This window comes from Seriola aureovittata, chromosome 9, assembly GCF_021018895.1.
Source record: "Seriola aureovittata isolate HTS-2021-v1 ecotype China chromosome 9, ASM2101889v1, whole genome shotgun sequence".
Taxonomy (NCBI): domain Eukaryota; kingdom Metazoa; phylum Chordata; class Actinopteri; order Carangiformes; family Carangidae; genus Seriola; species Seriola aureovittata.
Genome location: NC_079372.1, coordinates 27,933,046 through 27,960,019, shown reverse-complemented (window position 1 = coordinate 27,960,019; position 26,974 = coordinate 27,933,046). Strand labels below are relative to the sequence as shown.

Here is a 26,974-nt window from a genome sequence, read left to right as displayed (position 1 = left end):
AACAAAATGGAACTAATTTTTTATGGCGCTGAGATGGAAAATAATCAAATCAAAATGTCATTTCATGATAGCAGCAGAGAAAAACATGTCACTTTTACTTGAGAATACAATTTAATATATCGAGTTTAACTGTTAGCATTATTATTCATACATTTACTGCATGTTGCCCAACAAACAACAGTAAAGTTTGTTTCTGAATAAAAGTATATGCTCCCTATTATATATATATGATAATATGACGGGAGTGCTTCATGATCGTCAGGTGGATTTTACATTGGATCCCCCAAAAGTATATTGCTGTTATATTTCATGGTGACTTTATAACATTTATCCAGGGACTACATATGGATTTATAGCCTGTTGGTTGATTCTGGTGCATTTACAGCAATGTTACTGTGCACTGTTCCATATGATCGCAGTATATGACATATATAGTGTAACAGTATCTAGATGTGCAACAAACACATGCACAGAGCGTGTGGAGTACATTCATTTTTTTTTTCTCTTTTAGGACAGCGAGGGGTGAGAGGCACGAGGCTCCTCCCTGAGAGTTTGTGAAAACATTCCAGCAAAGTGAGAGCGGTCAAAGAATTGGAAACTCTCAGAGCGGCCTCTTGCTCTCTCTCTCTGTCTCTATCCTTCTCACCTCTTCGCACATGTAGTTGCAGCAGCTGTATAAAGGTGTTTATAGGCTGTGTGAAACTCATAAGGACAGTTCTGCATCAAGGAGGAAAACCTGGAGATTCCTCTGAAATCTGGACAGACAAAGAATCTCAGCTGTCCCATTAATCGGCTCACAATGAAGCCGGTGTTAGTCCTCCTTGTTTCCACAGCCTGGACATTCACGGGAGCCCAGTATTACTACCAGGGGCTGATGGATTATCTGGAGAACAGGTTATTGGCTATTGAGGTAAGAGGCAACCCCCCCCCCTTTAACTGACTGATAATTGATCAATATATTGTTTGTTTTTTTTCATGCATAAAATGGCAGCATACATCTCTCTGAAGTAAAAGTCATTAAAAAAATTTGAAAAACTAGTTGATACTTTTGAGTTCTTGATGTTTTGCCTCCTCAGTCTTTTTATTAGAACTTAATGTCATAACTAACGCAGTCCAATTAATGCAATCTCTGCCCAGCTCATCAACTTTGCAGGGGCCTCTGGCAGAATATCAGTTGATGCATGCGGGGCTCTCCTTCTCATGCAACACGCAGCTTCTGTTCGACAACATAACAGTTTCTGCAGCATTTAAAACAATGACACACCGGTAATGAGTACAAGGCCAACCTTTGCTTCCATGCCTTCAAACATCCCAGCTGCCTAACAGAAAGATGTGTTCTGCAACGGTAGAGTGAACCTGTATTACAACAAAGAGCCTCGGGTGAAATGAAATTACTTTTACTATTACTATTATGTTTTAAAGGGGTTATAAAGCAGGATGCGTGCATGAAAGACAGCAAGTAGACTTTTCATAAGGAAAGACATTTCTGTTGGCTTTAGGTGAGTGTGATATGAAATGCAAGATGATTACATGTTTGCTTTCCTCAGGGAGTAGTTTCAGTGAACTTGAATGTATTCATTTGGAGAGCATTTTCAGAGTCTTGATGTTCTTTTTCATCAGCCGTGTGTCTGTGATGCAAAAATGACAATCTTAAAAATGTTATCCGCATGAAATGAATCATCTATTTACAGCAAAATCCTGCTCACTTCACCCCCCCCCACCCCCTCCCCCTGCGGCTTCCCCCCAGTCTCATTTCCAATATGCTGCCTCAACTCCTGCATTGATATGAACATGGCAATTCATCTGCAAGTTTTCATTGAACTTTCATTTCTATTTGACCACAGCAAGCAGAAGGAGAAAATGAAACTGAGGCGGAGGAGACAGAGCAGGAGCCGTCAGTTATTACATAATTCACCTGTCACTCTGGCTATGTCAATCACAGTGAGAAACACAGAGCTGTTTTCTATTTGGTGATGGTGATAACGCGCTGATTGAAACAGACAGACACATTTTTACCATCCGAAATTGATTATGTTAGGCGACACAGCTAGCAGCTTTGTGAGGCTGGTGCTTTGAGGTGAATGCTAACGTTAGCATGCCGACAACCTCATGATGACAATGCTAGCAGGTTGATGTTTTAGCGCATATAATGCTGCGTTCATCATCTGCAGAATGGGAAGAACAAGGAAAAAAAAATCTCTTTATTCCAACTTGGGAGTGTTTATACTTTTATCAAAGCTGGTTAGCTCAAGAGCTAACCTGGTAAACAACCTAAATTAGCTAGCTTAGCTATCGGTTTGTAATTAGCAGGCTGATGGGAATGTTATTAGTTTTGTAGGTGCGACTACGTTGTGAAGTGAAACTAGACAGCGTTAGCTATGGAGACACTCGCACACCTGCACCATTCTCCACCTGTTCTCTTGTGTGAAGAGAACACACTTATGTGTTCCCAGCTCCCTTGATGCACAGCAGCCTCATAATTGCAAGACTGTGGTACATCATGTGTATGAATATATATAAATATATATATAACGTGATTGTGTTTTATGTATGTATTTTGCTTATTTACTATTGTTAAACTTGACATCACTTGGTCACTTCATTTCACCTTGAGGTGGTTTTCTTTTTCTTTTATGTTCTCACTGTGGTCACCTTCATATCAAAAGTTATTTCAATTATTTCCGAAGGGATCATGAATATCTTATCTTAATCTATGTTGAGACATTTCACTAAAACCAGAAATATCAACCTCATGGTGGCGCCAGAGCAAAAGCCAGGGGTCACAAAAGGCTTCATCCTCTGGGGACTATGAATATCTGCGCAAAATTGAATGGACCAACAGACAGCAGTCCCTAAAGCCATGGTGCTAGTGTGGCTAAAAAGTACTACTATAGTAACTATTTTTTCCTGTTTAGCTGGCTTTTGCAAAAAAAAAAAACCCAACTCAAAACCTCATCCATCTTTCCATTACAGCACTTGTTTTGTTCTTCCCATGTCCCTATAGGACCGCATGCAGTTTTGGCATGAACAGTCCCGTCGCTACCACACAGAGCTGCTGGACTTCAAAAAGCTAACTGCGGAGACCATGGATGGGCTGAGGAATGAGCACAGCATGCTGTTCAAAGACCTGGAGGGAGCTGCAGTCCGAGTGGACCAGGTGGAGCGAGAGATGGACTACGTGGAAACTCAGACTTCGCCCCGGGCCTGTGCGAATAAGGCAGACAAGGTGGTGGAGCAGGGGGTCTGGGGACTGCAGGAGAGCAGAGGAGTGGAAGAGGAGGAAGACGATTGGGAGGAGCTCCACTCCAGAGTCTCTGGTGAGCTGCAGGGAAATACAAACACACTTCAGCCCTATGTCCTGTGCAGGATGGCTGCGTTTGATCTTTCATTTTGATTCATGACGGAGCCTTGGCACAGTCAGACCCTGTAGAATATATAGGATGTATGTTCTGGAGTTACAGTTAGCATTACACATCTCACCAGGCACCATACCAGCCCTTTAGCTGAGCTGCTGTCTCGGAAAAACCATGCCACTGGAAAATAGGAAACAAACACAGTGCTGTTACAAGTCATTTAACGGAGTGCTTTCAGCCAGTGGGCAGTCATGTTTTCCAGGAGAAATGTGGCTTGATGCAAGTAATTTATTTCAGCAGAGCTACTGCTCCGTTGGTGCTGTCTGAGCCCGGCATTTGTCTTTATAATCTCCAGATCCAAAGATGTGTGCTGCCACAAACAATGCTGAAAAACAGCTACTGAACTGACTCATTTATTTAGGTAATACAGGGATTTATAACCCCCCTAAAGCCTGACATGGGAGGTTTTAAAATCAGATTTTAATTCCATGAAACACAACCGACTTTGTATTCTCTTTAGATTTCACTGAGTGTGGTGCATTAAGCAACAGATCTATATTTTTGCACCTAAGTGGTTCCAAAATCCAAACCCCTGATGGCAGATCATTAAATTCCTTTGGTACCATTTATACACACTTTTCTTACATAGCAAATGAGAAGAGTATTGATGTCTTTATTTTTCTTGTTGACTTAATAAGAAAATCAATAACACATAAATAAAGCACTATGTGGTAATACCATAAAACCTCTGCTTAGAATCATAATGGTAGTCATGCTGTGCATAATTAAGGGAGATTTGTGGCTTCCAGGCTTCTAAATACAAAGATGATGAAAGTACAATTCATAATAAAAAAGCCTTCTGCATTAGCCTCTGTGTGTGAGATCTCCTGGGCGATCTGGAGCCGTGTCTCTGCGGAGAGGAAGGACAGGAAACAGGCCCTGAGGTCAGCGGCGTTACTCTCCCGTCTCATGTTCGCAGGAGTGAGGTCTGCACACAGTGATCCATTGTGAACGTCTGTGAAGTGACCCAAAACGAACTTTACTGCATTGTGAGGACACCACTTCAAATTTGTGAGCATAATGCTTATATCGCTCCGGGACACATCAGTGGGAAATCCTTTGTTCATGTATTTTAATGAAAGCGCGGCTTTAGTCTTACTTCTCATACCGAAAGCATCTCCATGCTGTCGGTGTGCTGCACTCATTATGAGTCTGTGTGTCCAATTTCCCCCTGACTGGTTTGAATTTGCCTTAATTTGGAGAGTCAGATATTGACTGCTGCAGGGCTGCTTAAAGTTTCCTAAATGTTGGGCTGCAAATACACATTTCACTAGAGGAATGACTCTTTGCTGAAACTTGCTAATGGAACTAATAGGAATCTAAATTCAATCAGTATAGTTTGTAAACTTCACACCTGTGAGAGTCACAACTTTTCAATTTCGGTACATTTAGCATCTGGATGCAACATTCTCCAGTATTCATTGATTTTACTGCTGCATCACTACATCAATTGTCATCATTGTGTGTCACTTTACACATGACCTCAAACATCAGCCCAATATAAACGGTATCTTTGGAGAATCTGGGGATCGCCAGTTGTATTTAAAATAAACTTGAGTTTGTAATGACTGGTTCATCGGCTGGACAGAGGAGTTTCCTCACACAGACTCTTGATATGAGCGATGGGGTCCTACGTGGATTGGACTGCGCGTCTCCACATTCAGAAGCAATGTGCAATGTACTTGGCGTTTAAAGTTTGGAGAGTGGTGTATCTTTTTGTCTCTTTCCAAATCCAAAAACGCAAGACCATAATATGTGAAAGTAATGGATAAAACTGTGTGGTTTTCTTCTCTAACATAAGCTGCAATCATTAGCATGTCCAACTTACTACCAACACTAAGAACAGAACGTTACATGCAAAGGCCAAGGAATACATCATTAACAATAACAAAATCCCGCTCACGTCCAGCACCTCCACTGTGTTGTATTTCCCAACTGTGTGGAGGCCGATTATTGCTGCTATAGGAGTTTATGGGAGCGTTTGGAGCTCTGTCCTACTTTTTCTTGGAATTACCCCAGACAACTCCTGTCAGTAATAGTTCTTAAATAATACCAAAAAATTGTAATTAAATATATGAAATACGAATACAGTACGTCTGTGAGTAGATCAGTAGTGTATGTGATGTGTGTGTGGGATTGATGTGCAACACAAATAACAAACAGAGAATGGGGAAGACTACTCAGGTGCACCCTCTTAGCTCCACCCTCTGACTTCCTGGAACAGAGGCAGTCAGTCATTATCAGATGGAAAAAGCCAGACGGAGACAATGTTTTCAATCAAATCAAGCTAACATTGATGCTGTAGCTTGATTAGCTCACATTCATTTTCTTACGAATGTGAATTTCATGCAGACAGACAATGTTATTTGATGTGTATTGGCATAAAACTCTCCCAGTTGAATCGCCTTTACAAAAGATTAACAACTACATAAGCAAATACCCTGCTCTTTGATAAAAAGTCGAAGGTACAAACCTGTGTACATAACACTGTGAGGTAGTTTAAAGTCCTGTCATGTGAGCCGCTAACGGGTGGAAGCTGAGGATGATAGTGTTGAGAAAACTAACAATACGATCTGCAACTAAAATCAATTAACTTTTGGATTCTTGGTTGATTTTAGATGAACTCAGTAGCTAAAGTTGAAGCATTTTAAATTAGCTGTCGCTCTGATTCACATCTCTGACTGGCTTTTTCTACATGGCAATGACATCCGACCCGTCTGCTCTGCCAAAATAATGGACAAAAACACTTGTCATTGACAAAGAGCAGCTCCTCCCTTCACGAAGCCTGATGGACACAGGAACAATACGGCAGATGGTCAGTTGTGCTCATGTTTTTTCCATAATTATTGCTCTGTGCACAAAAGCATTACCCTCCTCTTTGTGTTGTCTCTCTCTGCAGACTGTGTGGAAATCATCTCTGGCATCAGATCAGTGAAAATCCTGAAGAGAGTGGGCGGTCCCAAGGGCGTGTGGACCAGAGACCCCAGGTCATCCAAGGTGTACGTCTTTAATGGGACATCAGGAGACATTATCTACCAGTTCAACTCGGTACGTGACTTTTCCCGCTCTCCAGGAGTCACTAGCAGCAGACAGATCAGGCTGCCCTCTGATTGGAGCGGTGCTGGTGGTGCTGTTTATAACGACTACTTGTATTACATACAACAGGAGGGTGATATAGACTTGCAGGTGGTCAAATATGACCTGCTTAGTGGCTCAGTGACAGATATCGCCATGTTTCCTGTGGACAGTCACGCTACTGTTTACAGCCTAAACTCAGAAACTGTTGCAGACCTCGCAGTGGATGACGAGGGCCTCTGGCTCCTGTACGCCACCAGTGACAGTGAACCAAACATCAACCTCGCAAAGATGGACCCTGCCACGCTCGATATAGAACAAATCTGGGACACCCGGTGCCCGAGGGAGAATGCGGAGGCGGCTTTCGTTGTCTGTGGAACTGTCTACGTCGTTTACAACACCCGCCTGCCCAGCCGCTCCCGGGTTCAGTGCGTGTTTGACGTCAACGACATGGTGATCAGCGAGGAGGCTCCCCTGCTTTACTTCCCCAGGAGGTACGGCGCCCACGCTAGTCTGAAATACAACCCCGAGGAGAAACAGCTCTACGGCTGGGACGATGGCTACCAAATAATTTACAGGCTGACCATGAAGAGGAAGCTCTTGGTTTGACAGCAGGGAGGTGGTGTCATTTTTTCAAAGGCAAGGATAGAAAATAGGAGCTTGTATCCACCTTATTCCTAATCCCATGACACTTTGCATGAGTTACGGGACTTGCAGTTATTACTTTAACAGAACTGACGTCTGAAATTGTTAATGATGTGCAACGTGTCTTAGGGATTTTTGGGAATTAAGTGATACAGCATGTCAAACTTACACCGCAAATTCGCTTTCATGTCGAAAGTCAGATGAAAAGATTCGTATCACTGTCATGTCTGCCACCGCCATCAGTTTGTTAGCGTACACTTTATATGTATGGATTAAACAAATGAGATACAACACAACATGTTGACTAGTGAGCTCTGCAGGTGCGATAAGCTAGCCTTTGGAGAGAGTAGGGCCAGCTGTTCCCCCTAGTTTCCAGTCTCTGTGCTGGAAGTTTTTCTTTAAACAGGATAATATGATCATACCTCTTCCTGCTGCTGCTTGATTATGAATCAGTAAAGCAGCTAGTGTACGTTATTTGAGGCCACTTTGTCAAGTCGCGCTCCCTCCATAGAAGGCCTCTTATTATCATATTATCCTGTTTAAAGGTGAGTCCCCACATCATTTATTCACTGTTATCTCTAAAAAAAAAAAAAAAAGCATGTTGCTAACTCTCACAGACACCAGTTCAGTGAAAGGAATGACACACTCGTTATTCATGGGGCTATGGGAATAAGGTGGACACTAAAATCTTCAGTAGCTTTGCACTTACCTCACATCCTGTAGACTCACTCACAGATACTGTTACTCAAATTTAGAAATAAAATAGCTTTTCAAAGTATTATTTATTAAATTTATCCTCTTCTTTTTGTGTAAAATACCGAAAAAAAAAAAAAAGACACAAAAACGCCACTCAGTAGAGCCTGTCGAGTCTTACTCTGCTCTGTGGTGTGTGTGTGTGTGTGTCCTGTCCTCCTCTCCTTTAATTTGTCCATTTGATTCAGTAGGAATCTCATTTCCTTTGTGCCTCTTCCTGCTTGTTAAGCCACTGGCTGCACTGTTATCATATGGTGAGTCTGAAAAATAACAATGGCGAGCCAATTTTTGCATAAGTCTTTTAATCAAAGCAAAGAAAAATCAGGTCACAGAACCGATAACACATCACACCCCATGGGAGAAAAAAAACAAAAAACAACAACCTCTTCTCTGCTGTTTGATTTTCAGACTTGTTGAAACAAAAGAATGACAATTTGTGGCAGAAATACTGTATGCTATTTCAGTTTTACTTTATTAAACACTGGGTCACTCATATTGTGAGTCTTGATAATGATCTAGAATCTAAAATGAACTCATAATAGACTCTTGTCTGAACTAACAACTGTTGATGTCAGTCACCAGAACATTTTCTCAAACATTTCTATTATTACAAATACAAAATGTTCAATAAAAAATTGGAAATTCAGTTCTATCATAACAATTGGAAGGGATACAAGATCATATCAAGAAACGTTACAATATTAGGCAAAGCTAGAAGGTCTTGAAACAGTCCATAAACTGAGTCAACTGATTTAACAGGTTTGTTCTACCATGAAAACACACCACATGATCATCGTAAAGCACATGTGAAAAAAAACTGAAGGTGAAACAGAAACTATGTTAGTACTCAACCACTTGTTTCAAATTTTACATTTAAATAAGGTATTAGAAATATATGAATAATGCCATTAATGTAGAGAGGAATTTCACCATCAAAACAACAGTGTGAATGAGCAAACACATCTGTGGAGGGGTGCTGATGCGATGATGGATTACGTCAAGCACAAACAATAATGCACTGACTCATTCTCGCTATAACAAGTGCCAATTAGGGAAATGCCAGTGCTCTGTAGATGCTGACCCGTCCACCCATCAGTTGCCCCCGCGCTGTCGTCTCAGCCTCCCGCCCACACCGAGACACTAAACAGCTCGCCCTGGGTAAACTAACCCACGAAGGAAATGGCTAAAACAGATCCGAACGGGGGTCTGCTGAATGCATCTGCTCACGTCTCCATGTCTGGCCAGTGACATTTTCACGAACTCTTGTGATATATAGCTCGCACATTGCGCTGCATTCTGCGACTGAGGACAGTTTGAGCTGTTGTATCACTTGTCCTCTGCTGCTGGACGAGGCACCAGCAGTCTAGACAAGTCTGAGCTGCGGCCAAAAACATTGTCACATATCAGATTAAAGTTGCTGTGGGCTGCTGCCCGAGATAATACAAAACCGAATGCTATTCAGTAAATGGTCCTCATATCAAAAAGAAATTATCTGTACAAGTCCGACCCAATATAATCTGTGAATGTTTCCTGGCAGTTTTCTTGCCTGATATCTTATTGATTCTGTAGCTTAACATTTCCTGGCCTGAATGTACTGATTCTATCTGTGTTCGCCAATTACAGCAAAAAGAAGGAGGGTGGAGGGTAAAATGGAAACTGGAAGAAAATAATGTTAATCAAAGATATATGGAACCTAAATCACATAATATTTAGATTTAAAGCTGTTGACGGGTTTCCTGTTATACACAAGGGAGGATGCGGCAGGGGGGTAGAAAACTCTTTGTCACATTGTGATGATAGCATATGGACAATTTCAATATTTAAAAATACAGCAACTTGCGGGAAACCACTCAAATGATATTGAGCAGGTGACTTTGTATGTGGCATTCATACCCACATTTGCAAACCAATTCCAATTTCTTTTTTTTACCACACACCACATGTTGATAGATCTGTTAGCTACATGGATGGAAACGTAGCTCAATTTGCATATTGTTTTGAGAAATTTGGTGAAAATCTGTGCTGATGGAAACCAGTGGAATTGACACAAAGGCCACTCAGTACATGAGGCTAGCTCTTGCTAAGTTATGTTAGCTTTAAAAAAATTAATTAGCACTAACGAAATTCCTACCCGGCACAGGGTAAAAGCACAGAACCTCCCTCGTGATATCGAGTAACATAATAGTGATATAATAGTGGTGAGATAGTGATAGCAACGTTGGCGTGTATGAAAATCCTTCTGTTTATCAACAACGTATACTACACACTAGATATATGCCAGATGTGTTAGCATTAGTGCAAAACTGCATGATAGATGCAGCGTATACAAGCAATTCATAGTTCGTATTGTTTGTCTCTGACAAATTATAAGCGTAACAATGTGATATGTTTTCCATTCAAAGGACATTCATCCGCCAATTCTCCTGTATTAGCTGTCACAGAGTCCCACATTGACAATTTAAACGCATGTCAAACTGATCACCTAAGCTTCGATGACAAAGCCTGACAAATGGTCGAAATATTCATTAACACAGTAACAATGTGGGCTGTCTTAGCTGAAAAAGATAGGTGTATTTTAATCAACATATTTCTGATCAAAACTATCCACCATCTTATTAAAATCCAGGGATCTGACCAGAGCACTAGATGATAATAATTTCTTTTCCCTCATGGCATATTAAAAATTCTCCACGTGTTGCTTTTGTGATTTGTAAAATTTTCATTATCATCTCCATATTAGCTCTCAGTAATGTGTTGCTTGGAAACCCGTATGTTACAGCAAAACAACTGGAGGTTTAACAGGACGAAAACAACGTAAACAGAAGCAAAATGATTAGAACTTAAAATCTTTGCATCTTTTTAACAAAAATTTAAGTTATCGTAAATAGAGCAAATAATGTAAGGGGATCCTTTTTAAAGGAATCATACTGATGCAAAGAAAACTAATGTAACAGCAGTACTACAGTCTTGTTCTCATCATATCAGATATCTTCGAAAATAATCCTTTTACCACATGTTGCAGATCGAGCATCTGGATGGCAAATTCACGTACACGCTATCCCTGTACAACAGTAAGATTAATGACAGGATAAACATCAAGAAAGTTGCATGTTTTCTAAGTTTCTGAGTTTAGCTTCTTCTCAGTCATCACCACCAACAAAGCTACATATATTCAAAATTTCAGTATTTTTCTTTTTCAGTTTTTTGTTGTTTTTTGTTGTTTTTTTTGTTGTTTTTTTTTTAATTTATACCTATCATCATTTCTTTTCTGGTTTTCTGTTTGGAAAAGCAAAAACATACATACAGTAACCGGCTGTAAGACGGCTGAACATGAAACAATACACATCCACCAAAACCTGTTCAGAAAAAGACAAAGAAGTGCCGTCTGGAGGAAAACATGAGCGTCTGTGTTTGAGTTTTCACTTGGAAGAAGAGGTTGAGATTTGCTCAAAAGCAAACATCAAACAGAGGAGGTACAGGTGTGTAAAGTGTGCTCACAATTTTTCCCTGTTTACAGTCATCTCCGCAGCTCCATTGACGAAAGGCTTTTTTTCTGTAGAAACAAGCTCTTTGAAACCTTTTTCTTTCTAGGTTGGTTTTTAGTTATAGTATAAGCTATTTGTGCCTTTATCAAATTATTTAAGCATGTAACTCTTGACACAAAAAAGAACTGAAATCAGCAGCAACACTGCAGCCAGTTTGCTTTTGTGTGAACACTAACCCTGCTAACCTGCTTTTTTCCCCTCTTCATTAGATAAAACTGTTGTCACGGCTACTTGTGAAAACCGCACTATAGCCTCAAATTCTCAAGTTGACAGTATTTTAGTTTCAGCCTCTCCTCAGGAAGATGGATATCAGATAATTGCTTGCGTTATTGGTGAAACTTGAACTCAGCTGGAGCTTTGAAGTGATTTTTTCAGTGTTGCTATTCATAAACAATGCCTGATGGAGCGGGTTTTAACATCTAACAGTTCCAAAGTGCTACTGTTCAGTATTGTTTTATGGTAATACAGCACTGTAAAATTCAACATGAGAGAGCTGCAGAGCTTTGAAATAGCCTCAAATCCTGTTTTAGATCGTCTCCTTTTTCAACCCCAAACGTGTCCTCAGCTTCCCTCTGTGAAACTTCTGCCGCTCTCAGGGAGCGAAATCCGACTGAGTTTCTCCATCAAAGAGTCTCTGATTCAGCGCAGAGCTGAATCTTCAGCTGTTTGGAAAGTCTCCCGCGAGGACACAGAGATTCATTGGCCTCGGCCCTGGACAGCTCAATGTTAAATGTCTGCAGACTGGATATCCAGCCAGTCTCCTCTGAGGGCAACTCTGGTTCATCACAACACCCACATTTCAAATCAGAGACCCTAAAACTTTAATCTGAAAAGACAGTGCGCTTGACACGACTAACTGACTGATGGTGGTCCTAGATCAGTTCTTGGGAGGGCTCTGGGACTAGACTTGAGGAGGAAGGGGGAACAGAGAGAGAGGGAGGGTGAGAGAGAGAGAGAGAGAGAGAGAGAGAGGGAGGGGGGGTGGGAGGCAGTGGGGTTGTGTTTCTCCTCAATCAGACAGACAGGAAGTGGATCAACAGGAGGGAGGAAACCCCCTTCTGGGCTGCTGGGTCACAGGTGGCTCTGCTCAGGGACTGGCAGGGGGCCTTGGTGAGGGGCAGGAGCCTTGGCTGTCAAAGCTGGCTGTCCTCGCCTTCCACTGCAGGACACACATACACAAGGCAATGATTCATAGGGCACATTCTGCATTTTTTATTTTTTATTTTTTTTTACAGCACTGTCAGTCTCAGGTCACTTTCAACACAGAGCAAATGTCTGTACAGAGGAAAGTGTCTGTGCTCCAGGAATATCGCACAACAGAGACTGAATGCACTCATGCAGGGAACATTGGTTAATAATTAATATCTGACAGGATACCCACATAACAGTGTCATCAGAAACACAGTGATGTTATCAACATCTCTTGGGTCTGTACAATATTGAATATTATTTGATTTTTTTTTTTAAATTAAAGCATTATTAAATTACAATGTGTTTAAAAAATATGTTACCAATGCTGATGGGACGTTTTGTGCTTTAGTAATGTCTAAACAGTTAATATTAATGGATTTGGTCGCTCCTATTATTGTTTTTTGTCTTATATTTATTGGGGATTAATAATAATGGAACTCAATGCTGTTTGTTACCATAGACTCAGCTGTTGACTACTACCTTTTTAGCCTTTATTTGTTTACATATAAAAGAGGCACCATTAAAAGTATGCTGAATTAGCTATTAGTACTTCCAACTAGCACTGGATTACTTTGATAGTGACGTAAACTGTGTAAATGTGATGATTGTCAGGCAAGGATTGTCAATGACTTCTAAACAGATGTACGGATATTCATTCATTCAGACTTTGAAGATAATGACGTCCACAGAAAGTGTGAGTCATGCCAACTTCAAAAATATGTGTATTGTTTCTGTGTGTTCAGATTGGACTGAGTTATGACTCAGAGAAGGAGTTTGATTGTTGATGCAAGTACCTTCATTGCCTCTGTGAGCTGTGTGCTGTGCTGCAACCTGGCAGTGTTGGGCAGTGGGCCAGATCAGCAGACCACACTAAAATCTAGTTTTCAGCACACCTGTCACTTGAACCTCATGCAGTATTCTTATTTTTGGTGCTTCATGTCCCCCCACCCCACCCCACCCCACCCCACCCCCCCACAACTCATCCTCACAGTTTCAAACCTCTGCCCTAGAGCGATAGCGATACTCTTAACCTGAGCTGAGATTTACCAGCTAAGCCCCTGATTCCTCATCCTAAATGATGAACACGTATGGAATAATCCTTTAGAAATGACTACAGCCCAACACCTACCTCCTTCTCAGACTTCTTGGACTCCAGCAGGGGGTGCCAGTGTGCAATGGGCTTGCGTGGATAAGCCAGCATTTCGTTCCAGTGGTCCCTGCCAAGTCCCTCCGCACTGCATCCAACCCGCATCACACCGATAATCTCGTTATGACCTACCCTGTGGGGACAAACGCGTACTGTATAAATACATCTGACTTAACCTGACATGACATCTCATACATCACATTGTTGTTTCTGATCGCACGAAGGGGATTTAGGAATCAAAGGAGACGCAAATCTGTATCCAGATGTCCTGTTGATTGATACAGTGAGTCTGCCGCTGACTGTCTCTGTGACACTCGAACTGACTCATCTCAGGGAGGCCATTAAGGCAGATCGTTGCTCTATCAATGACCTCTGAAGTGTAAATGAAAGCTTTGTTTTTCTTGACATAAACCCAAGATTATTAGTACAACCTCATTTAAACCCAGCATAAAAAAAAACACAAAAACACAAGGGACTAGGTTTCTAATCCTGGGAGTATCTGCTCCTTTTATGCAACACAGTACAAAAAAACAAACACACACACATGCTCTGACCTTTAACATATTCTCTTCCTGTCAACCGTCTGCCCTGGATCTACTTTTCCCCTTTCCTATTATAGCTTCACATACTGTAACATAAAGGTGGTGCACACAATATGTGTTTTTCCACACAAAAAACCTTCAATTCCCTTCTTGAAAATGATTAAAATTGCATAATTCAGTCACTTCACATCCAAGTGACGTCATTTTTGTGTTGAAGGGAGATTTAATATTTTATTTATTGTCCTCATCTGGTGGTTTCTAGCATTTTCAGACTGATGCTAAATTGAATATGTACTACTACACTTGTATTTGGTTTGTACCTGGGCTGCAGCTAACTGTTATTTTCCTTATCAGTTAATGAAATGTCAAAAAATGGTGAAGAAAACACCATCACAGCTGCTCAGAGTCTCAAGTGATGCCTTAAAATGTCTTGTTTTGTTGAATCAGAAGCTTACAACCCAGAGATATTCACATTATAATGATTATTCTTATTTTTTAGTTCATTTTTCTCACTATTTTGGCTTGAAAAAAAATGACTGAAACTATTAGTTTCGGCTGCAGATTTCTATCAATCGATTAATCGACTATCAGCGTCAGCTCTCGTTTGTACGTACAAATCGTAATCCATGACGGAGATGTGCAGGCTGACGTGGTCCATACTGTCCGGTGGAATGTCGAAGATGATGGCCTCGTTGTAGGTGGGATTCAGAGTGTTCTTCTTTATGCTAGTCTTCTTCTTTTTCAAACGTCTCCCGTCACATATGAGCGACACTTTGACGTAGGGATCTAATGCGTTGAGAGGAGAAGAGTGAAGAACAAGAACAGAAAAAAGTGACTGTCACCATGTTCGGACACATCTTGCTTAGGAATCTGCCAGAGGAGTAATTAGCGAGACTATGAGGCTTCTGGGATTATTAAAAAAACAGAGCTTTTCACCATGTTTGCCTGACGATAGAGCCATCAGTGGCCTATTTCAACAACCAGTGTATGTGTGTTGTTTTGGTTTCTACTCAAGCGTGAAACCCTGGAGGACCTGGCGTCAGTAATGTGCATAAATGTAGATGAGTCGATGCCTTGTGTAAACAAAAAGAATGGGAGGCCACAGATAGCTTAAAAAGCATGACTGAGAAAGCTTCCTGATGAATGCTGATTTCAATCTTGGTCCGTTAGTGGCAAATCGCCTGGTGTGTTCCATTATGCTGTGTTTTAGTCAGATGTAAGCTGCCCTAAATCTATAAACAACAAACAAGAGTGCTCGCTTAGCAACCCAATATGCTTGAAGGCGCAATTTGAAAGCTACGGGGTTTTACGATGCACTGGCTGCAATAATGGCTGCAGCTAAAACCCCTGCCCCCCTAAAACTCAGGGCATTAAAATTGTGACTCACATTAAAATCGTGAAATGTCATTAAACATGGGGAGGGAAAACGTCACATTCATTCAGAATTACACCTGAACCCTGACATTTAAGGCACAATAAATGTCACGTTTTACAAGTGGTATCTGTATTTTTGGGGAAACATGGAAAATTGGAAAAGAGGACTATTAAAATAAACAGACCGCCTGCAACTATTTGCTGACAATGTCTTAATATTGCAAGTGTTGAATATTAATAACTGCTGAAATAAACAGAAGTCAGCAGTGGAGAGGGTTCTCCACTGTTTGTTCATTTCATCTGACACACTCACAATCGGATTTTCAAAGTGGGTGGGGGGGTAGAGGGGAATCATTCATTGTGACTATAAGTGAATCACACAAACACACGCCCAGCCACATACAGACAGCTACAGTGCGTCCACACACACACACACACACACACCTGAGTATCCAGTGATGTCCATGGCCTTGAGGTTCCTGCACTTGATGACAGTAAGTGTGAGTCTGCCTGCGGTGGGCAGGTAACATAGTGAGAACATGATCTCTCCAAGGTCAACACTTTCCTGTGGGAACACACACAGGCAAAAAAAATCTCTTTTAGTTTCACATTTATATTCAGCACAGATGATCCAGAGTGATGTGTGATAAGTGTAGGGTCTCTCTCTCTCTCTCTCTCTCTCTCTCTCTCTCTCTCTCAAGGTCTGTTTAAGGTCTGTCGGTAAGAGCAGAGATTCAGTGAAACAGTGAAAACTTTTTTAATGGAACATTGGTGTTACCTGTTACCCTCTTAAACCTCCATCATCAAACATCAACTTTATGGTTTCTGTTCAATAAAGTCATATTCTCACTATTGTGGTGAGTAAACTAGCTAATTACAGCACAGATTACTCAGAAATGTGTATTAAAGAGGCAATATGATGCAAAATAATGCAACTTTCCCATTTGCATTTTTGGCTTGTATGAGAAATGCATCGTGAGCCTGTGTTTTGGTAACTGCCATCAGATCAGGTGCAGCAGGGATTCAGGAAAGTTTTGTATTGTGTCGGAAGACAAATGGATACTTGTTGCATAGTGCAGATTAGTCTGTGTGTATTTTGTACCATTGGGGCAATAAAAAAAGAGTTTCCACTGTTTTAAGGAAATAGACATTTTGCAAAATACAATTTCCTGCAGAGATTGAGACGACAGGATTGAAACCACTCTCATGTCTAGGCATAAACTTTGGAGCTTGAGCCTCAGGGGGATTAGTTTTGCGTAGCATGAAGAGTTTGACAAGCAGGTTAGATAAAAGTGGAGGATGCAGCACAACTAATAATCTACAACCGCATCCTCCACTTTTAAGTTCTCAGGGTCTTTGCTCGGTTAAAAGTCAGCACTGTCAAGACTGTCTGTTATTGGTCAATGGTGCAAATGTGGGTGTCTAAATTCAACAAAGATGAATTTGATTAGAAAAATTTGAGCTGATTTATTTCATCCCAGGATGCAAAATAACTAGTGGCAGTGATACCACTTGATTTAATTGATTTTAACACAAATTTTATTTTAAAATTCCTCTCCAGACATGTTTTATATTATGTAAAAAACATTCCGCTATGATTAATATTTTGTATAAAATGTTTTTCCCACATAAATCTATGCTTACTTCTTCATTGAGAAATCTGGATCCTGAGCTGCTTGTGCTAATTTGACAGGGGAAAGAGTCGAGTGTATCAAGATGGTTAGCGGAGGAAATATCAGAGAGAGGTATCAGGACGGTAAGCGTTGATATGTTAATGTTGTTTGTTAGCTTGTTAGATTGTATCTGGCAGCGCTGACACAGTGTTAGACGCTGTGCTAATGCAAACTCTCGCTGTCTGTACTGACAAGGTCCCGTGACAGTTGAAAGAGCAGTGCGTATCAAGATGGTTGGCATTAGTTGAAATATTCATTGTAGGGGTTTGAAAAGCTTTCAGTTTAAAATGCTATTGTGATCAGGCCTCATTTTTGACCAGACCTTTAAAAGCTCATTAATGAAGTTGTTGTTCATTTATTTAGTTTGTACACTAATCAAAATGTAGAAACAAATTGTTTTATACGATTAAACAAATGAGCTATAATGTGTTTAGTAGTAAACTTTAGAGGTTCTGGTTTGGTATTTCAACAAAGTCAGTCTGGCTGCTTCCTCCTGCCTCCAGCTCCATAACGAATGCACAGACATAAGATCCGTCCTCTCATCTAACTTTTGGCAAGAAAGGGAATATGTGCATTTCTTAAAGTGTCCAACTATTCCTTTAAAGAAAACTCTAAGTCCTACTTTAAGGATTATTTCTCTTTTTCTGAAAGAAAAAAAAACATCATGAGTTATGCTGATATTCTTACTCACACTATTTATTGATCTCAGTACCTAATACTTAAAACACAAAGACATACAGGAAGAGGTGATGAAGCTGTAAAGTTGTAAGAAAAAATACTGATCATCATTGGATCTTTTCCCATGCACCTGTCAAACGCAAAGGTGCCGTGGGTCTCATCAACGACATTAGAGAATCATCAAGTGAGAAAAGGAAAGTGAAAAACTGGGCTTCACTTCAAGTCCTCGAGGTTATCCAGCTGCCAGGATCTCTCTGAGGCGTTTAAGGTCTAATTCTGAAATTACCCCTGATCACCTCAATGCATCTGCCAAACAGCAAATGTCCTTATTCTCATTGCTTGCAGTTTTCATTACATTAACAAAGAGCACAATTTCTGTTTAAGTTCCCAGATGATCATCATCATCCAATAAAACCGAGCATATCAAATTTGCAGCATAGTACTTTAACATAATGTAAACCAATTACACACATAATCAACGGGTGACTATGTCTCAGGCAAAGTTTTTTAGAGGCTTGGATCATCATCTGAGGATGTCTTCTATACTTTAAATTACTCTCAAACAAAAACTTTCAAAGTAAAACCTACCAATTAAAATATTAACTTTCACTTGTGTAGAGTCAGTCCTGTACGAGTCCCCTCTGAGATAATAGGCTCAAGGGGGAGGAGAGTCCTGTTATCTGTCCCATGTGAGTTCCTAGCCCCATCCTAGAAACAGTATTAAGGTCACACAGACCCCTAATCACCCTGAATTAGCCTGGCGAGAGCCCCACTGATTGGCAAATCCCAACACGTCTGTCTGAGTGCAGCAGTCTTAATGTCTCTTCACACGCACAGCTGCGATTCGGCTTTCTCTCCTGTGGAAGTGAGGGATTTCATTTGAAGGGTGTGAAGGTTCAGCCATAATGTGAGAGCACAGCAGAAACGTTGAGTGTTATAAAAGCATGAAGTGACACTTTGATTGTCCTAGTGGAAACACAGGTTGTTTTTTGGTGCCAGTCGGTATCACATGTGCTGCATTATCCATGTTTTTGCCATGTCGGTGGCGTCGCTCTGTGGTCTGTCAATCAGTCCATCACTTTGGTCCAGACTAAAATATCTAATAGAACAACTATTGTATTGCCACAAAATTTCATGGATCCCAAAGGATGAATCCTCCTGACTTGTAGAGCCACTATGAGGTTGACATTTTTGGCTATTGATATTCATACTTTTATGGTCCCCAGAGGATGAATTCTAAAAACTTTGACCCCTTATCTCATTGTTTTGGTTTATGACTTGATAGCTTGCAAAAATTACTATCACATTTCAATGTCATAAAATAAATATAACCAGGATCCATAACCTAATGCACATTTCCCACTTTCAGTTGCAGCTGCTGGGACTAAAATAACATTGAAAAAAAGTCTGAAATCAGATTGAAAGTAGGCTTTTATTATAAAAAAATAATTAGATTATACACATAAGTGAGTTGCCTAATAGTTTTCTCTCTTCATATCCAGCATAATTTCCCGAAAATGACTCTGATGCACAAGTCATTGATTTATGTGTTCCTGCTTTTAGTTATTAAAGGAGTTTTTTTTCATGGTTGTGGAAGATAAGATAATGATTAATATGTTTTAATTTGTGTATTGCATTAATTATTAGAAATAACTTTTATGCCATCAACGAGGAGATGGAGAGTACATTTGCCTACTGGGCGTTCTAGTAAAAATCTATCAACATGTTTTGGTGTAAATGTTTCCCACGGCTTAATAGTACATGATCCAAGCTGCTGAAAGATCTTTACATGACAGTGACTTTCCCGTCACCTGCGCATCTTGTGAACACGTAACCAGGTGATTGTGTTTTCACATTATCCTCAGGGGCCATCGTTTAATTTTCCTGAAGCTGAGCCATGTTAGTTAAGCTGAACACAGTATGGGTGCATTCAGCCAATTCCAATTTGCTTTTCAGGTCTTTGGATTTACCTTCAGTGAACTTTAGACCAGCTCCACGCTCAACTGACATGGTGATCATTTGTGGTTTTGACTTAAATCTCTCAGTAACTATTGGATGGATTGCAATGAAGTATGGCCCAGACATCCCTGCCCCTCCCAGGATGAATGACTTTTCACTTAGAGCTGCCATTAATTCAGAATTCCCACTGTACTTGCTGTAAGCACCAATTAGCATCAGTTTAAATACTTCTTGTCCAACACTTTGATTTGTGACCAAATACCTGCATAACTCAGCTGTTCTTTATGTTTTGCTTCAGCAAATGTTACCACGCTAAAATGCTAAACCACGATGGTAAACATGGCACACAGTGTACTGCTAAACATTAGCATGTCAATGTTAGCATTTAGCTCAACGGACCGCTGCACCGAAGTCACAGCATCAAGCAGAGTCTGCTAAAAAAAACCCACCGTTAAGTCTGGCATCATTTATTTATTAGTCATTTACAGTGATTGCATTCACGCTGCTTCATCTATTAAACACCATGGATGCCTTATTAGAAAAAATAATTACCTCTTGGTTTCTATTCACTTCCACAGTTGATAAATAATCTCCTCCATTCATTCCACTCATCAGCATGTAAAAACCTTCACAGATTGAACACACACACACACACACACACACACACACACACGAGGAATAGCCTGAAGTCGATATGTAAACTAGTCTCCTTCAGAATTTTTATCCAGCGCTTTTAGGTTGGTGTTATTGATGACCCTCTCTCCTTGATCTATGAGCTGAGGAAAGCTGCTTGCTCTCTTACTTTCTTCCCTCCTCCCTTCTTCACTCATTAAGATGTGCAGTGTTTTTAAAATAGTGTCTTTATCCTACCCAAGACTTTCATTACTCACCGCTTGATATTTGTTTTGTTTTCTGGTGTGTGTGTGTGTGTGTGTGTGTGTGTGTGTGTGTTTCTACTGATATCCCACCATCTGTGCATTCTTTATGTTGCCAATCTTGAATTTAATGCGAGCAAGGGATTTTGTCACAAAATCATTTGGTGGTTCGATAAAGTTTGTGTGCCAAGGAGAGATCTGCTGCATTTCTGCCTCCTGAGCAATAACGTTGAGATTATTGAACAATTCTTGAAGAAGATGAAGTTCAACAACTGGAGGGGGGGGGGGGGGGGGCTGTCTGATATAAGAGTGCTGGGGAGGTGATAAAGTGATGAGGGCTCTGAGGTGCCTAACATGCTGCCAGAGACGAGGCACACTGAGTTCCCGAAACTGGCCCCTGGACAAGTAACAACGCCAGCAGAGAAACAATTGCAGTAAGCTGTGAGGCAGAAATATCCTTTTGTGTTTGAAGTGCTACTCCCTTTATGATTTTAATAAGTGACAATTTGTGATCATGCATTTGCTGGTTGCTGTATTTCTAGTGATTTGTTTCACATCACAGGGCTGTAGGTAGGATTTTAATTCCCTGAAGGCACCACTCACCCTCACATTACCCCTTCAAAATTTTGACGAGACACTTGAAAGAGATTCTCTAAAGCTTGTGCTGTGGATTGGCGTTCAATTATTGAGTCTCATGTTATATCTTCAGTGTATTTCACAGAAATACATAGAAAATATCAAATATAAGAGGGGTCAACACTTATCCTATTCATATTGTAATTAAATAATGAGAGGAATAAATAACAGAAATAAAAATCGTTTATATGATCGCATCCATGCAACAAGATTTCAGGCATCATCGCACTGCATCTTCCAGACACTGTAAGACTCACCCATATTGATTCACAGTGATGATGATTTAAATGCGTCTACTGGTTAAGGAAGTTTTAAATTGAAATTAATAAATTTTTTACTATTTTAATTATTACTATTACTATTAGTGTTAAGTTTTCTCCTCTTGATAAAATCATCACATTGACTTTTTTATTTTTAGGACAGACATGTTGACTCGTCATAGCAGGAAATCCACAGGTGAAAGTGATTTGGTTAACGATGGCTCAGTTCAGTCTGTCTCAGTGCCGTAGATCCTGCAGCATGCACAACACCAGGACCGTGGAACCAGCCCGCCTCCATGGGATACAGACGTTTTTAATCCTAATAGACTCACATTATCACCTCAGCTGGCTGGAAGTGGACAGAGCCAGGTCAGTTTAGTGCTGATGCATCGCAGCACTGAGGTGTTGACTTTGTCGAGCTATTGTTCAACAGAGAGAGAGCCAACATCTCTTTGTCTACTTGTCTTTTGCTGACACTTTCTCCACATTTGTTTCCCCCTTTTTTTTCCTTCTTTTTTTTTTTAGAGCGACTACACGCAACGAAACTTCAACAGAAAGTGGAAGAAGACGAACACTGCGTGGTCTGGCCACTCGAGGGACAGCTGATGAGGTAAGCCCTGAACAAGCCCTCATTTTCTCTCCTTTAGTCGTTAATGAAGTGAAGTCTGCGAGCTCGGCGGCCCACCTCAAGTCTCCTCTCGCTGCCACACATGTACAACACACCCTTTTGCTCATAGTTAGTGTGTTTAAGGCGTCAGTGCTCTGCTCATTCATCTGCTGCCGCCGTAGCGCACACCAGAAAAGCAATGCTGCTGTCGGCGCCTTTACCCCGACGTCCACCTGTAGTCTTGTGGGGAAGTCGGTGTCCACTCCCTGCCTAGCTGATCTTCATGTTCCCTTGTGGAGGTCAATAAGGTCAAAGCCTAGATGCCAAACATTAATACATATTCTGTACATGTTCTATTCCATGTGGCTGGCTGAATTAGTTTTTCTTTCACATACACATACACACAAACACACACACACACACACACTCACACACACACACACACACTCACTCTTTATGTTAGAAAGAATCACCTTGGCTCTAATAAAGATCTGATTTCCAGTCATTCTTGTAGCACAATGGAGCGGCAGAGCGCCGTGGTTCTGAGACATCTGTTCTCAGCACAATGTCTAAGACCCAGTTTTCACTGAAATACAGACGACTCGCTTTGAGCTGCTTTATTTGATTGAAGCAGTATGAATGGTGATAGTTGTTGCATCGCTGTTGCTCATTTAGTCTGAAAACACTGGATTCCACCTATAAAGTGTATGTGTTTTATAAGTAGCATTTAAAATTCCTCTTCCATAAATTTTACAGAGGACATGTCTATAGCATCTTCAGTGGCAGTTATCGCCCTGGCTGAAAATGTAACTGATATGAATAACTCATACATGTCACATGGGATATAAGCGTTTCTGTGTAATCTGTTATTTAATACAGAACTTTGAAAAAAAAAAAAAAAAAAGCCAATAGATTCTTACACTGGTGGCATAGTCGATGTCCCTCCATATGTTTGTCTCCCTGGAGAGGTCCGACGTCTCGAACAGGTTCTCCAGCACCACCTCCCCGATCATATCATGCCGTGAAAACCGGTCAAAGTCAAAGACGCTCATGTGGAGCTTCCTGACCGCCAGCTCATCGTAAGGCACAGGGAACTGGAAACTCTCGTTGAACGTGGGGTTGAGAGTTTTCCGGTGGACGCGGGTCTGGAACTTCTTGCGGTCCGGCAGCAGGTAGACCTTCACGTAAGGGTCGGATGTGCCGCATAAGTCCTTGGCGGGCAGGTCCTCCGCTTTGAGGATGTTGACTAAGAGGGCCTCGTTTTCGTAGTCGTATTTGAGAGAGAAGTTGATCCTGCCACAGTTTTTGCTGCTGCCGTTCTTGGATGAATCCTCTGATTCCAGGGCCTTCTGTTGGTACAGCTCTGGCTGGATGCGACCGATGCTGGTGGGTTTTTCCTCTTTGTCCACCATGTAGTCATTTCCCAGGTCTAGACTGCCTACCTGCATCTGCCTGGGCAGGTGTCTTTTGAAAGAATTGTGCCTGTGGTGGCAGAAAAGACAGGGAGAAGGAGAGAGTGAAGAGTGAGAGGGGATATAGCTGTGGTTTGTGTTGAGGAGCTGTGGTGAACATGAGCAGGGAAGCTGACCTCAAACAACCAGCGCTGACAAAGGGGTGACTGATTGTGTCACCTCATGTCCCCGCACATCTGCTGTTAAGGTTGCAATTGATCAGACAAAGACGACAGCCAATGCTATCTTAGTTATTTCCTGTGTGAGAGGAAATAACTTGTGGCCTGGGGCTGGTATTCATATTGTTTTTTTTGTTTTTTCTGTTTTTTAAAAAATGCATGAAAACAATTACACTTGAAAGCTTGTCTGCTTTCATGTCACTGTCAATCTTTTTTAAAATGCTTGGAATACTGATTAAGAATATGTCTGATTTGCATCCGTCACTTTTTGAGCTTTGCTTTTCTTTCGCAGCTCTTTTGTGTCTGGTCTTTTGAGGCAAAGTCAAGATAAAACTAGACGATGATGTGCTGTGTCAGGACCCTAAACCCGCTTTTTTACTGTTTTAATTAGAGAGGGGAATGTACTTTTAGAGGACAACTGCATACATGAGCAGAGTGGACTACTAATGTTCACTTATTAACATGTTGAAAACGTGCAGCTCTGCCTGTGTTGCTAGAGCAAAGGATTTTTTTCCCCCACCGTATTCTATTAATTCTCATGAAGAAGCCATCACATATAATTAGCTTTACCATAATGACCTGCGAAGAGATGCCTCCAAGGCAGAGAGCAACGCCATCTATAGTATTTATTATAATTAACTTTGTAGATACCAAATTGCCCAGATAAAAAATATCTACCCTCATTAGTGATATATTAAGAATATTTGGTGCCAACTCCACGTGATGGCGCGTCTTAAATTCTGCTTATGTGTGCACGCCTGCATGTTTGTATGTAACCGTAAGCATATTTACACATGGATAACCACATCACACAGCACATACAGCGTATGTGACTAACCGAGTGGAGGAAGCCGGCTCAGTGGTTTGTCTCTGCATGCGTTGCGTGCGGCGCAGGAAGTGCTCCCTCATGGAGAGCTGCACATCGGTGGGGATGTCAGGAGATGTATGGCTTATCTTCACCGCTGCCTCCAGGAAACCCATTGAGCCCACGGGGTCCTTCACCTTCTCTGTCGCCATGGTGACCGGCGGCTGCTGGGAGCTGGGCAGCAGGGGAGGCGGCTGGAGCTGGTGGTGCTCTGGGCCACAGGCAGGGCCGAGGGATGGACCGGGGAAATGGGCCTTAGTCCGCCAAGGCACCCAGCACAGCTTCCAGGAGACGAATGTAAGAAGGCCCAGCAGAGCCAGGCCGCAAACCACAAACACAGCAAGCAGGAGGCCAAAAGTAGCGTCTGGTGGCGAGCCGCGGGGACCAGAAACGAAGGATCACACAATATGGACAAACAGATGGTGATTACAAGGGTGAGAGAGGAGAAGACAGAGGGAGACATTCTATTAGAACATGGTTTTTCAAACGGTCTTGTGTTAAATCAGTGGTTTTTATATAAGACTGAGGACGACAGCCAAGCATTCTGGGAGATGTGCTTCATAAATATTAAATGAACCGCCATTAGTCTTCAGTTCAGCCAAGGGATAAGAAAAACATAGTAGCATAATAATGTAAACATAATTCAAATGAGGGTCTGCAGTCATGCACACACATATACACAGACCGTTTTCTCACTATAGTTGTAAAAGTAATTATAGTTTAACAAATGATAAAAAAAAAAAACAACAACAATATAATCTGTTTGAATTTAAAAAATGACTCGTGGAAAAAGATCCATGTTGTCAGAGGGCTTCCTCTGGGACTTTTACCATGAAACAGATAAGAAAGCGCCGGGCACAGTCAAACTCATTTATTTTCTCATATTTTTGAATAAGCTTCCTGGGGAACAAGCAGCATACAAAGACCTGGAGACGCACCAAGAATGCTGACAAGCACTCTGCAAGGATTCATGGGGACTGAGGGACAAAAAGAACAAACACAGAAAACATACAGCGCTGTATCTCTGGCTTTTGCCTTTGGGATGCTTACCGGAGTCACTGCACTCTTGATTTAACGTAAATATATTGCACCAGCTGATACTCGGAGCGTTTTCCACACTCCCAAGTTTCACCCGGGATTGAATTAAATTCTCTAAATTTTGCTGGAGTGTTCTTTTCCGCACAGTCTGATTGCTCTGATTTATCTACAATAAGCCACACTGAGGAGCGTCTCGTTGGCCTCACAGAGGATCCCTGAACTCCCGTTTCCACAAAACACTCCAGAGATAACAGGAAGCTGCTTCAAGGCACATTGAATCAGCTCTTTTCTCATATCTACTTGGCTCAACCTTTAAAAACAGGACCAAAGCGCTTAATCCTGCAGGTGAGGCTGTGTTTCTTCAGGGTTAGGTTTTTAGAGAGCACATGTGATTCATCATTTATCTGGGAAGTCAGATAACTTGTGGTCTTTTACAGTAGTCGAGGAAGTAGTTACGTAAAAGTACAGTACTTGTGAGAAAATATTCTATTACAAATAAAGTCCTGCATTCAAAATCTTACTTTATACTTCTGCTCGTCTACATTTAAGAGAGAACTTCACTCCAATACATTTACCATATTTTAAAGCCGGTTGTTAGTTATTTCATAGATGTGCTTTCAAACATATTTGGCTTGTGACCCCCTTACAAAAAAAGCAGCGCCTGGTCTGGGCCTTTTTGAAATAAGTGTTGGTAGCTGTTCAACCAAAGAGACAGTTCTGTTGTAAACTTCTCAGATAGTTTCTGACCCTTCAGATTTATTCCTGCAGCTGGCCACCAATGTTGCTAGACGTTGGTATTCGGTTGGATGTAGGTTGTGACGTCCGGTACCAAAATTCAATATCAGGACAACGTCTAATGCTGGCGTGAATTTAAGTTTAAGTTGTGTTTTTAAGTAATACAACGTCTTCCAAACGTCTCATGCCAACAGCATCTTGACGTATAAAATACCGACATTCTGGTCGTGAGGAAAAACCCAACATCTGCTAAAGGCCAACATTGGGTTTTGAGGTCAACACAACTTTCATTCCCAACCACAAATGTAACATCTGTCTGACTCGCCTTGCCTT

The 26,974-nt window shown here is 41.2% G+C and overlaps 2 protein-coding genes across 2 annotated transcripts; one reads left to right on the top strand and one right to left on the bottom strand.

Moving 5' to 3' along the window:
- Positions 1–532: 532 nt before the first annotated feature.
- On the top strand, positions 533–8,381 carry olfml3a (olfactomedin-like 3a). Its single transcript, XM_056385296.1, has 3 exons — positions 533–910; positions 3,005–3,317; positions 6,313–8,381. The coding sequence occupies exons 1-3, from the start codon at positions 800–802 to the stop codon at positions 7,095–7,097; spliced, it is 1,209 nt and encodes a 402-aa protein (XP_056241271.1). The 5' UTR covers positions 533–799; the 3' UTR covers positions 7,098–8,381.
- On the bottom strand, positions 8,172–26,200 carry syt6a (synaptotagmin VIa). Its single transcript, XM_056385481.1, has 7 exons — positions 26,077–26,200; positions 24,842–25,232; positions 23,294–23,855; positions 16,130–16,250; positions 14,926–15,097; positions 13,752–13,902; positions 8,172–12,590 (listed from the first exon to the last, which is right to left on the bottom strand). Exons 1-7 carry the CDS (start codon positions 26,198–26,200, stop codon positions 12,519–12,521), a joined length of 1,593 nt encoding a protein of 530 aa, XP_056241456.1. The 3' UTR covers positions 8,172–12,518.
- Between the last annotated feature and the right edge of the window lie 774 nt (positions 26,201–26,974).

What these genes read in the sequence shown, in the direction of transcription:
- olfml3a (XM_056385296.1), top strand. Translation starts at nt 800, where the DNA reads ATGAAGCCGGTGTTAGTCCTCCTTGTTTCCACAGCCTGGACATTCACG. An exon ending in ACAGGTTATTGGCTATTGAG is followed by an intron (nt 911 to 3,004) that starts GTAAGAGGCAAC and finishes ATGTCCCTATAG; the next exon opens with GACCGCATGCAGTTTTGGCA. An exon ending in GCTCCACTCCAGAGTCTCTG is followed by an intron (nt 3,318 to 6,312) that starts GTGAGCTGCAGG and finishes CTCTCTCTGCAG; the next exon opens with ACTGTGTGGAAATCATCTCT.
- syt6a (XM_056385481.1), bottom strand. Translation starts at nt 26,200, where the DNA reads ATGAGAAAAGAGCTGATTCAATGTGCCTTGAAGCAGCTTCCTGTTATC. An exon ending in ACATCGACTATGCCACCAGT is followed by an intron (nt 16,251 to 23,293) that starts GTAAGAATCTAT and finishes GTGTTCCCACAG; the next exon opens with GAAAGTGTTGACCTTGGAGA. An exon ending in TCCGTCATGGATTACGATTT is followed by an intron (nt 13,903 to 14,925) that starts GTACGTACAAAC and finishes TTGTCCCCACAG; the next exon opens with GGTAGGTCATAACGAGATTA.